This window comes from Gymnodraco acuticeps, unplaced genomic scaffold (genome assembly GCF_902827175.1).
Source record: "Gymnodraco acuticeps unplaced genomic scaffold, fGymAcu1.1, whole genome shotgun sequence".
Classification (NCBI taxonomy): Eukaryota; Metazoa; Chordata; class Actinopteri; order Perciformes; family Bathydraconidae; genus Gymnodraco; species Gymnodraco acuticeps.
Window position 1 is genome coordinate 2,377,073 of NW_022990966.1, and position 12,333 is coordinate 2,389,405.

General features: G+C 40.5%; 1 protein-coding gene across 1 annotated transcript in view; it reads left to right on the forward strand.

Annotated features, from left to right (window-relative positions):
- Window positions 1–11,974, forward strand: part of gfra4a (GDNF family receptor alpha 4a) — a 162,928-nt gene extending 150,954 nt beyond the window's left edge. The window contains exons 7-8 of the mRNA XM_034235502.1: window positions 8,164–8,333; window positions 11,499–11,974. Of these exons, the coding sequence (XP_034091393.1) occupies window positions 8,164–8,333; window positions 11,499–11,645 (317 nt within the window). The 3' untranslated portion in view covers window positions 11,646–11,974. The remainder of the gene's footprint in view (window positions 1–8,163; window positions 8,334–11,498) is intronic.
- Window positions 11,975–12,333: the final 359 nt, after the last annotated feature.

Consider the following 12,333-nt stretch of genomic DNA (forward strand, 5'->3'; position numbering starts at 1 on the left):
TCCGTACAGTAAATCCCTTTTATTAATTGAGCCCCACAAAGGGATCGCCACTTGACTTCCTCTAATGGGTTTTAATGAGTGTGATTTAAACTCGCAGCTGCACAATCCCAAACAGAGCAACAATTTCTCACCCAAAAAGAATTCTGGGGTGCAAAACAAACTTTTCTATAAAACAGAAAATAATCCAAATGAATTGATAGCCCAAGAGCGTATTTCCCTGGAGGCAACCTCAGATTAGGTTTACTTAAACATTAGATCACTTTGTTCAGGGGTGTCAAACTTAAGGCCCGGGGGCCAAATCCGGCCCGCGACCTAATTTTATGTGGCCCGCAAGAGCTCAAAGAATATAATATACAATACAATTGGTGTAATTGTTGAATATTTACTTTCAATTATTTGCCCTAGACTTCTGCTTTCAGACGTAGTTATTTAGGAAGATGTTACCAGATCTGATGATAATCCAATGCAGGGACAACAATGTAATATAATACATTATGTAATATATATTATTTACATATGTGTATTTATATAAATTACAACCGGCCCTTTGAGTGCAACCATAATGCTGATGTGATGAAATTGAGTTTGACACCCCTGACTTAGTTGCACAGAATAGGGGATTTTAGGTACCTTTACAGATCTGAACTGGGAAGGAAAGCAGTATAGCGTATTATATAACAGCACATCATTTCACGATGTAGCCACAGTTTGGTGTTTCATTACTGTACCCTATAAGTAACCAGCATTTACTGCAAGCATTTCATTTATTTTTACTTTCGCCTAGTCGTACTCCCTTGTTTCCCATGGTCTTGTTTTAAGTACTTTATTGGTTCCTCATTCATACCACAAAATGACACAATTAATCGTGGGCGATAATATGAAGTGTTACCGTTAAACACAACATTGCCCCCCTTGTAAAATATAAATTAAAGTAAACCGACCAAATCAAAGACCTTAAAGCAACAGACAAAAATATGTGGCAATTTTAGAATCTTTGTTTCAAAAAGTTCATTGCAGGACAAAGCCATTTAAAAAAGTGCCTCTGGACAAGCATTGCTCAATCAGAAAGTGACAATGCTTCTGTTCTTAAGGTAACAAACTGCGGATACCACTCACAACGTACATTATCCTGTAGTGAGTTAAAGCTCCCAGGGTTTTTTCACCTCGGATGATGGATGTCTTGTTTTCCGATGAAACTCCTCGTGTGCATCCTGCAGCCGGGACTCTGCAGACTTTCAGCTCCACTGTGCTGTGTACTGTAAGCTCCTTAGAGGCCCAGCAAAACAAACCTCAGACTGACTGGCCTCATTTCAGTCTGAGCAAAGAAACACCGCTCACCTCCTGTCTCAGCGCAGACGTGATAATAAGGATGAACAAGTTTCTAATGGCAAAGGCGGTGCAAAGACCAGCGGTGTAAAGACCAGCGGTGCACGTCACGCTCGCGTCTCATTTGGAATCTAGTCTCATTTGGAATCTGGTCTCATTTTCCCGGCAAAGCCACAGTCCTATTTTGGGAGAAAGTGTGCATAATGATTTGGCAAGGAGGGTTTGGATTGGAGTCAATCATTTGGAAAATTAATCCGTCCTAGGAGACATACCTAATGTTTTATTTCCCTCATGTTCCTCGTGTAATCACAATATACAGAGTAAAGAGTTTTTCATTCTGCTAAAATATTCTGCAGACCTTCGCTGGCACTGGGATGATTCTGTTACACAAGCGAACGGCACCATCGTCAATTAAATAAATCCTCCTGGTGCCTTTTGGTGCTTACCTCAAACTGCGCCTGAATTCTTTATTTTGCATGCAGAGCCCCCCCCGTGCCGTGGTGCCGGGGTGTGCTTGCTGAGACAGGACTTCAGATGGCATTTGATTACTTTGTAATTTAACGTAATTTGGTTTCCTGCCTCTCAACTAATGAGGTGGACAGAGAGAATAGTGGCAGGAGAGGAATGCAGCCGTATGCTGAAAGGGGAGGAGGAAAAGTGCTGAAAGAGTAGAGTGAGCTCAGGTTTAAAACAGCTGTCGCCCTGCCTTACCTCCTCATCGCAGGGATAATAACCACATCACTATGCACAAAAACAGCTCCGGACTTCTCTGAAAGCTGAGTGTATCAGGGAAAAAATGAGAGGACACATGGAGGTGAAGCTCATTTATTTCTGCAATTATTCCGTTTTTTTATGGAAGTTGAATTGCATTTATAACATGAGAAAGTGAGGGTAACCAGGGATACGGCAGGACGATGGAGCAGGAAGGGGGTGTGCACAGGATGTCCTTTACAGTTGAGATTCAGGGTAACTATGAGGACAGGAAAAAAAGCCCTTAGGGAGAAAGTCAAAGAGATGCAAGATGGTGGGGCTTAAACATCCATGTCCACACATTTACAAAGGAACTGTCACAACAGCTTACCACTGAAGGTATCAATTGGCGCTTCATCTCTGCGTGACGCGGCTGTGAGGCGTGGTGGAGCAGCTGGAGATGAACCCTGCGCCTCTCATCCGTCAGCCTGCCCTCCACAGAGCTAACTGCACACTGTCCCACCTGTCCTGCAGCACTAATGGCCCACAGCATCATTAGCACGCCGGTCCACAGCCCCTGTCTGCAAGGTGGGCTCAATCTGTTTTCCTCACTATTGACTCGTTGCTGTAACTTGCAAATTCCCTAATTAGCTGCTGAGCTGGCAACAAGCGAGCGGGTCGCCCCCCCCTATCTCCTCCATCTCTGCCTAGCTGATGCTCAGTGCTGCTCCAGTGGAGGGAGGCCAGGCAAGGCCCTGCATTGCTGCAGAAATGTTGTTTGCAAAGGCAATGGATGGATGGATCAATTTGTTATGATCCTGTGAGAAATCAATGTTTGTGTGTCACACCCCGATACTCCAGCGAAGGCTTTGAAATCCCATCACTAATAACCAGTGAGTCGCTTCTGACATTGAGGTTTTGACTTCGCTGGGAAAAGATAGAATAATGGTGTGATTTTCCTTTCTAAGCACCCACATCCATTTGACAGTATAAGCTGTGGATATTAATTGATGAATCCCTCATTCATGTCTTCATTTGAGCATATTTTAATTGAAGTGACTTTCATGCAAGCGTAATTGCGGCAGAGTAACCCATTAGCCGCATGAGAATGAGTGCTTTATAGAATATTAATTCATCATGTGGTCATAATTCAGTCTGGTTGTCGCAAATCCAAGAACTGATGTCCTATGGGATGTGTGACACTTCAGAAGACTGTACATTATACATTACATAGTACAGAATGTACACACTATAATATTCCCTGCAGTCACAGCCTACTTACTGTAAGTGGCCCATTTAGGTATTCACCATGATCATTATATCACACCATAACAGACAGCTGGAAGAGGAGACTCTGAAAGGATGACTGTCATTTGAATCCACTATTAAAGAAAACCAAGGCAAAGTCCAGTGTGACTTTTCTTCTTTTTGGAAATTGGGGTTGAAAGGAAATAAGTGTTTTACCATCCAGAGAATCGAGGCCTTGTCGCTTGCATCTCACACTCAGAATCATGTTTTTGATACACGTGTTTTCAGTGCTGACAGCAGAGGAGTAGTTTCAGTCAGGTCAGGATTCACACCTGAAGCTTCGAGAGCATCTGTTTATTTATTAGAATGAGTTCCAAACTTGAACATCTGCTCCCTTTTTACACCTGGGACAGAGGGAAAACATTCCTCCAGTCATGATTGCCAATACAACTGTTTCAACAGTGCAATTTGTTCTACTGAGTGCATGTTTCAACACTAGTTTGTGTAAATACAGATGCTAACATCCTAGCAAGTCATGGCAGCAGGAGATTGCACCCTTGTTGTTGTGAGTCATGTTGACTTTAGATATACTTTCAATAAACAAACATTTTTGGCGACTCAGCGAAGAGTCTAAAAATGCAACATTATTGTTTTGTATCTGGCTCTTTAGCTTCCAAATATTTCCACCATGTGAAGAAGCTTGTCGTTAACTTGTCACTTGTTGCTGTGCAGGTAGTGTTTGTTAGGTTTATCAGAGCATGCTTACTGAAAATAGAAACCTGCTGCTGGAGGAAAACCAGCTAATGAAGAATTGGAAAACAAAACCATTTCCTTTTCAAGCGAATGCAATTAATATTGGATGTAATGACTGTTTTCAGTGTGAATGAAGATCCCCATATAAACCTTAGTAGCCCTATCATGCTAAGCGGTTGACCAATCAGAGCAGATCATATGTTTAATCTGACTGAAACAAGGTGTATTAGAAAGACGAAAGTACACTGCTTGAATTAATGAAATGTACTATTTTTAAACTAAACCCCTATACATGAGCTTAACGGTACTTTAAGAAGTAAAAAGAAGACATCTTCTTGAAAAGACACCTTTGAAAACGTTTCCTTTTATCAATGCCACATATTTCTCTCCTTGTGCAGTGAATTAATAATTGGTGAGACATATACATGGTGGATCCCCCCTGCTGTACTGCGTGCACATTTACTTTGAGCCTAACCACCTCCCTGACACCAGCATCCGTCACACGCTCGGATAGTTTCAAACTGTAACGTGACAGTAGAGTTTGAATTAAATCCGCTCTAGGAAATGTTTTGATCTGACAGCAGAAAGACGGGTTGTGATTGCCTGGAAAGTTGAAGGTAGCAGCAGCCGAAGACGACACCACTTTTATTTTGGAGCTTTTGTTCAACATAATCGTTCACTGGTGTTTGCTGAATGGAAAATCTAAATATATTCCACATCGCTTTTCCTTGATAACGAGATGTTTTGACTCAGCTGCAGCTAGTGGAGTTTGTGTTTGTCGATAATGATTTCCTAGGCTGGACGATACTTTTAACACCCATAACCAGGAGTGACAGCCATAGAGCGTCTAACTTTATTCCTACTGCTGCATACATGGGTTTTATCATGCTGTCAATCATAGAGGAGCAGTGCCAGTGTCAGCTCGTCTCAAGTGTCTTCCTCTCAAGTGTTAAAGCTAGAGTGGCTTGCTCTGAAATAAAATGTATGTTAAAATCCATAATGTGACCCATACTGTTCAATGAATTAGCAAAGTGTACTAGGAAATAATTCCCTTTGTACTTTATTAAATGTGAAGCTGAATACGGGCCATCTACGGGCACCTAAACCCAGGACTCCAAATCTTCTGTGACTTATAGAGCTATAAAGGAATGGAACTCATTGCCAAACTACCTTGCTGAAATAGAGTCCAGAGCCTCTTTCAAGAAGAGATTGAAGGGCCATCTACTAATGACCATGTACCCTTGAGAGCTGTGAACCCCAATGTAATCTCATGCTTTGTACTGGTGGGTGTCTAGTGCACTCATCCTTGGCTGAGATTGATATTGAAAGTGGATGAGATTGTTGATGATGTTGGAGATTGTTGATGATATTGGTGTTGTTAATGATGTCAGGAATTATGTCTTGAATGTTGTTGTATTATTGTTGTATTGTTTTAAGTGTCGGACCCCAGGAAGAGTAGCTTTTGTCAAGAGCAAAAGCTAATGGGGATCCTTAATAAACATAAACATACGGATGCAGCCTCAGTGTTGAAAACTGGCAGGAATATCAGTTCAGTCAGACAACTCACGTGTTCTTAATATGTTTATTAGAAGCAGCATATAGTTTGAGTTTGGCGTCTAGGCTCGGGCCTCATCAGTCCACAGATTTACAAAGAACATTGAGTGATGATTAGATAACTATCCCCCGAGCCTACAGGTGGAAGCTGGGGTGGTGGGGGGGCAGGCGAGCAGCAGCAACATGAAACACAGCAGCAGGAACATGAACGCAGCAATAGCAAGTGAACACAGCAGTGGCAGCAGCATGAGCGAGGCAGAGGCAGGAAGACCTGGCAGCTTAAATAGAGCGGCATGTTTAGGAGGATGTGTTTGGTTGGTTGTAAGAGGGAGGTGCGTCACGTGTTAATGTATCATTGGTGCTCGAGTTGACTGCCTGAACTCGCTCGCAGGCTTCGCCCCATATATAAATCATAGCGGCCTGTGGTGTTCATGCTACCCTTCAGATATTTAGGTAAGCCAACCAAATCGCTCACTGCTCTTCTTTTATATTATGACCAGAGACTCCCTTGTCATTAATTGAATTAGCATTATATCTGACTTGCAGCAGTTCATGCCTCTGAGATTTCTGTAATTAAAACCAAAGCTGCCACCGACTAAAGCACTCTTCTATTTGGCTAAACAGACTTTCCCATTGTACATTTTCTACCTCTGAAACTGAATTACTTTTCTAACAACACTCTTGTGTAATAATGGCAGGGGTTGACAGTAGTACTTAAGTTAGAATTTAAACTTATTCCCCAGGCATATGAATAACGGTAACACTTTATATTAAGGTACACAAATATATTAAGGTACACAAATTAACCATCAACTAGTTGCTAATTAACATGCATATTAGCAGTATATTGGCTCTTTATTGTCATTATAAAACACTTATTAATGCTTTATTCTACATGACCATATTCTACAAGTAATAAGCCATTAGTTGAGAGTTTTTCCTCAATAACCCTCTAATTAGTGCTTATTCATTGCAAGTAAGGAAGTTGTTGTACATGAGTTTTGGTCTTAATATGCTCTGCTCAATAAGGGCCTAATAAGGCAGCAGTAACACAAGAACAGTTATTCTCCCGTAATAACACTTAACAAATATGATCTATTCTTATGTAACAAGACAAGAAACTACAAATGTTAATTGTGTTTAATTAACTCAAAATTAGGTATTTCTATCTAAGAATATGTTCCCTATTTTAAAGTGAAGTCTTGTTCATAACCAATGAACTAGTAGTTTGACTCTAATTAGGCTTTTCATATTTGTTAAGTGTTATTATGGGAGAATTACTATTCTTGTGTTACTGCTGCCTTATTGACCATATTGAGCAGAGCATATTAAGAACAAAACTCATGTACAACAACTTCCTTACTTGCAATAAATAAGCACTAATTAGAGGGTTATTGAGGAAAAACTCTCAACTAATGGCTTATTACTTGTAGAATATGGTCATGTAGAATAAGGCATAAATAAGTGTTTTATTATGATGAATAAAGAGCCAATATACTGCGAATATGCATGTTAATTAGCAACTAGTTGATGGTTAATTTGTGTACCTTAATATAAAGTGTTACCTGAATAACATGTTACACATTTTCCTACACTGTCGACCCATAAAGCCAAGATGTATACATTCGACTAATGTGATCTTTCATTATCCAGAAGGCTGCTCCACTCCTGTTTCAGGGACAGTTGTATTTTTCTTGGAATATGATGCATCCCTTATTAGTGTTAGGGAATAATTTGCCTAGGTATTCAACCTTTGACACAGTTCATCATTTTCTCCTCTCACTGTCTCCTTTCCCATGGCATAGGTCTACGGCCTTGGGTATTGCTGCTATCTCTTTTAAGGAGGGGCAGCTTGGGCGCATTGTTGTTGCCAGTCTATGACAGAGCACAAGCCGCCATGAGGTAGTTTACTGTTCAGGGACGAAGGTTCCCTGGCGCGCATTCTTTTCTATGGACGAGAGCTCTAGTTAGATTCAGGGTCCATATTTGTTTAGTCTCACTGATGAAGAATGTTGATTATTACACTCCGAACTAGATAAAACCTCGAGCTACAGAAAGAGTTCTTTAGAATTGTTTTGGCAACCGCTGTGTCAACTCGTGACACACCACCTGTCTTGTCAACTCTCCGGCCGAAACTCCAAATAAACCATCAGTGTTTGACATCAAAGCTCCTGCTCATCCCGTGTCTCCTTCATGAGTCGGTGACTCCAACTGCATTGCTACACCGAAGTTTCCTCCACAATTAGGAGAAGAAAAAGTACACAGTTAAATGTTAATGTTGGGTAAAGCTTCTTGTCTGTTTTTGTTCCACTTGGTGACATTGGCAACAGTTATTCTATGTAAAATAAAATTCATTAATTTATTCAGCAGCCTGATGACTCACTCTGAGAGGTTGAGTTGTTCTCACACGCCATGACCACTTTATGATTACAGTCCTCCAGTACATAATTATATAGTGACCAATCACATTGCAAAGAGACGTGTAGAATACAAAATAATGAGGAAACGATGTGGGAGCTGCTGTGAAAATGGGCACAGATGTTCCCATTCGGCCCCTTTCCACTCAACGTCTCTGCTTCTCTTGTGTTTCAGAAAACTCCATCGTGGCCTTTGGGAACCTATCTGATGAAAGAACGGGCGCCGCTCGGCCCGCGATGCCGAGTCCCGCGACGGACAGCCACAGCCCCAACATGGCCACCACCGCCCAGGGCGTCTCCATGGAAACAGAGCAGAACATCCTGAAAGCACAGATACCGACTCAGGTGAGACGAGATGGAAATGTGATGTACAAACTTTCCCAAACACAGAGATGGAGACGGACTCAGAAGTGGGTCACACCGCTGCAGATGACTTGGGGCGTTTGTTTTAGTCGGCAGGGAGCAGCAGACGGGTGGGATTCCCACTCTGCAGCCGAGAAAAAGTCAGTCACATTATATTATGAGTAGAGAACTGAGGGTATTTTAAGATAATTATCTGTAGGATGCTTGCATTATGTAATTCACATCTGTAAGCCAGGTTAAATAAGATTAATTATATTACATCACGTAGGCGCAAGGATTTCACAAAAACAACCTCAAAGTGAATAAGGGATAGCCTGCAGAATTACTCACAGCATCAAACATTTTAATGATGCATTTTGGTCCAATTTGGATCATCGTTAGGTCTTAATGTTTGAAAAGTGACAAGCACACCTATGGTTAATCATAAGGCTCACTATAAGGCAAACAAGCTATGGCCACCTTGGTCGGATCAGGATAGTAAGACGTATATCTATTGGTTTTATCTGGTTAAATTCAATATTTTAGAAAACCCCAGGTGATCACACATCTTGAAACCATTGAAAGATCAGATACAAAACTATAAAAACAACTATGTTGGCCTGGAGTGAGTGTGCAGGCGTTTCCTTTTTCCTCATTTACTATCCAAACCGCATTACATCATAGAGGCCATTAAAAAGAAGTGCGCTCCGTCAATTAACTACTTTTTTATGAGAACAAATTCCCAGGATGCAATGTGTTGTCTTTTCTGCCAATATGACAGGCCTACAAATAATAATTAAGTGACTCCACACTTGTTAGTCACGACAGAAAATAATGATCCATGAGTTTCCTAAATGTCAATTGTTCCCTAATTAGGATTCAAGTAATTAAGATTTTGAGGACCAAATTGATTCTTGGAGAGTTAAACAAAAAACAAGACAAGACATTATTAGATGGTTGTCCTCTTGTACAAAAACACTCACTTATATTGTGACAAGACAAACTAAATAGTATTTTCTCAACAGCAAAATTCACTAGAAGCAATGTATGAGTCCAAATGTAAATAAGAGAGAAACATGTTGGTGCAGCTGTTTCTATACGTGCTGACTCAGGGCATCCTGTGACAGCCTGTCTTCTCTGATAGAGTCAATAGGTTGGTCCGGCTCCACTGCTTACCATACACTCGCCTATTGAGTGTTTATCAGCAGAGGTTTTCAGATGAAGGAAGCGTTGAAGATTGGATGTAACTTTATTGATCCCAGCGCGGTCATTACATCTCTGCAGCAGTAAAATAATTCAGCGAGAAGCAGAAAAACAAACAACATAATGAGAATAAAAGACAATTTAAACAAGATGAGAAATGGGATGTAAACAAACATGTTGTATAAGCTGGTAATATTGATGGTTTAATCACGTCGGTTAGACTTTACTGAAGAGGTAAATACTGAATCAACACTTTACTGTCTCAAATTCAAAACCGCTTTATCAACAGTTCTGTAAACATAAATAATACGATGAAGTTATACAGTATACGATTAAACTCTGTTTCACATTCATTTTAAAGTGGACAGCTTGTATTGCATCAAGCACACACACAGTTTCAAGTTTCAATAATTAGGAGACATTTATAAATAATACAATTTACTTGAGGCTAAGGAAATGTGCTCCACGCATTTGGCTCCTAATGTGATCTCCTCCCTCCTAAAAAGGCTGTCGAAAACATAATTGACAGTCCGCCAACCGATATTAATAAACTTCACAAGCTAAATGTATAACTAGGCCATTTACTTATTTCCAGAGGGAAAGCTGAAGAAAAAGGGCCAAAAATTAAAATGATATATTCTCGCCTCGGGTGCATTGAACTACTCGTCCCACGCTTTATTGTTGATCTTCCTCTGATTGCATTAGACTTAATATTACGCTACAGAGATGGAGCGGGGAGGAAAACTCTGTTGAACACGGATGTTTTGTCACCTGACGTGTGTCAAGTCCGGATCAAGTGAAGTGTCGACACCAGTCAGAGTTCATTTAACCGCTAAATGATCTCTGGACTGATGCCTTGGGGGCATATCATCACCCATACAACTCTTTAACCAACATCCTGTCACATTTAAATGTCTGTCTCTGATAAATCAACATTTGATTCAACACAGGAAATGCTGATTTTATTCAAATCTGGCTTGTCGACAGAAGCAGAATTAGCAGGAAAGGCAAGATAACTTCAGTGTGATAGACTTCAGGTTTAAACTTTATTTCTTTATTATCTTATTTATCAGTGTTTTAAATTGACATTTTCAGTCTTTCATAATACTATACTTTATATTTACATGTTTGTAAGTAGTGGTATTTTAAAATGATATTTTCATGGTAATGTATCACATGCTTTTCAAACCCTTTAGTATGTCAAAGGAAAATAAATCCTAAAATTGTCAAAGTACAGTATAAAAAAAAGTCATAGTACGTTATAAAAAGTCAGAATAATAGTGTTGAAAAAGTAATAGTATAAAAAAGTGATAGTACGTTTTGTCATTAAAAAAGTGTCATATTATAATAAAAAAAATTAAAAAGCTAGTACAGTATAGTATGTTGTAAAAAAACATAGTATGTCATTGACGAGTATCCCCTTAAAAGTTTGTTGTACAAAAGTAAAAGTGTTTTACAGTATGTCATAAATGTTGTCTAAATCTAGATGGAGCTGACCTGGCACTCCTCATTGTAGGCCATCTTTTAAATGACTCTCGTATCATGTCATAACAAATCTTTAAAAAAAAGTTATGGTAAAACCTGACAAACAACACGTTCAAAAAGGTAAAGTAGAAGTATATGAATTATTCCTTAAGAAGGACAACAAAAACATTGTAATTGAATTGATAAGTTATAAACAGGGGCATATCAATAAAAGAATAGGAGAAAGTACAACAGCATCTGATGAGACTCAGAGGTTTTCTAAAAGAACAATCTAGAGATATAGCCGACTGATGCATCTCCCGCTGTGAAATTGCAAAGTCCTCTCCATCATCTTGTTTGTTCAACCGTGGATATGTTAAAATGCAGCCGTTATACGCACATATCTGCTCGTAAAACATGTCCTCTGAGATGAGTTTCCTGGTACTGAAATCTCATTTATCATTTTACCTAAATAAATGATACCTGTGTGTTTTCTTCCAGGTAAACGAGAACGACAGATTGTGGGGTGACGAGGGGGACTCCACCCTCCCCTCCCCCGGCCTGCTGGACCGCGGAGCCGAGCCTGCCCGCCTCTCCCTGCTGCTGGGCCTCGGCTGGCTGCTCACGCTGCTGCTCTCCGACCAATAGGAGGCCTCGCTCACCTGGCCTCCACGGACAAAACTCCAGACCTGGGGGGGAGAGGGTAGTTTGAGAGAGAGAAAGAGCCATTTCTATGTGTCAAACGATGATGATGGGGGGGAGGGTCGACTCACCCGCCCCTCACTAAAATCACACTTAATCTCTTTTTGTGAATCATGACTCAGCAGATGTGTTGTGCAGCCCACCTCCCTCAGAAGACAACCCGAAAAAAGGGGAGGGACCAGGAAGTACACGCCTCATTTCCTGCTTCATGCCTGCCCAAAAGCAAACTGTACCACATGACTTCACACATGCAGACTCTGTGAGGGGGGGGGGGGGGGGGGGGGGCTCAGGAGGTGTACAGAGAAGAGACACTGAAGATGCAGTGCTGGAAAACTCTTAAAATATAAAAAAAAATTCTATTCAATTTCTTTGTCCCTGAACATTCCTTGATGTAAAAGAAAAATATTAAATGTTAAGACTTTTGTCTCAGATGAACTGTGATGAAGTGTTACACGGGATGTTAAGGTGGCTGTGTGTCCGTCCACATGCAGCACTCTGCTCTTTATTTGAATGTCACTTTTTTCTTCTAATCCTTTTGTTACCCAGATTGTTGAATGGAAGCACAAAGTATGTATAGATATAATCACGACAAATCACAAAGAAAGTCTTTGACTGTTGTGGTTTGAGTTTCAGG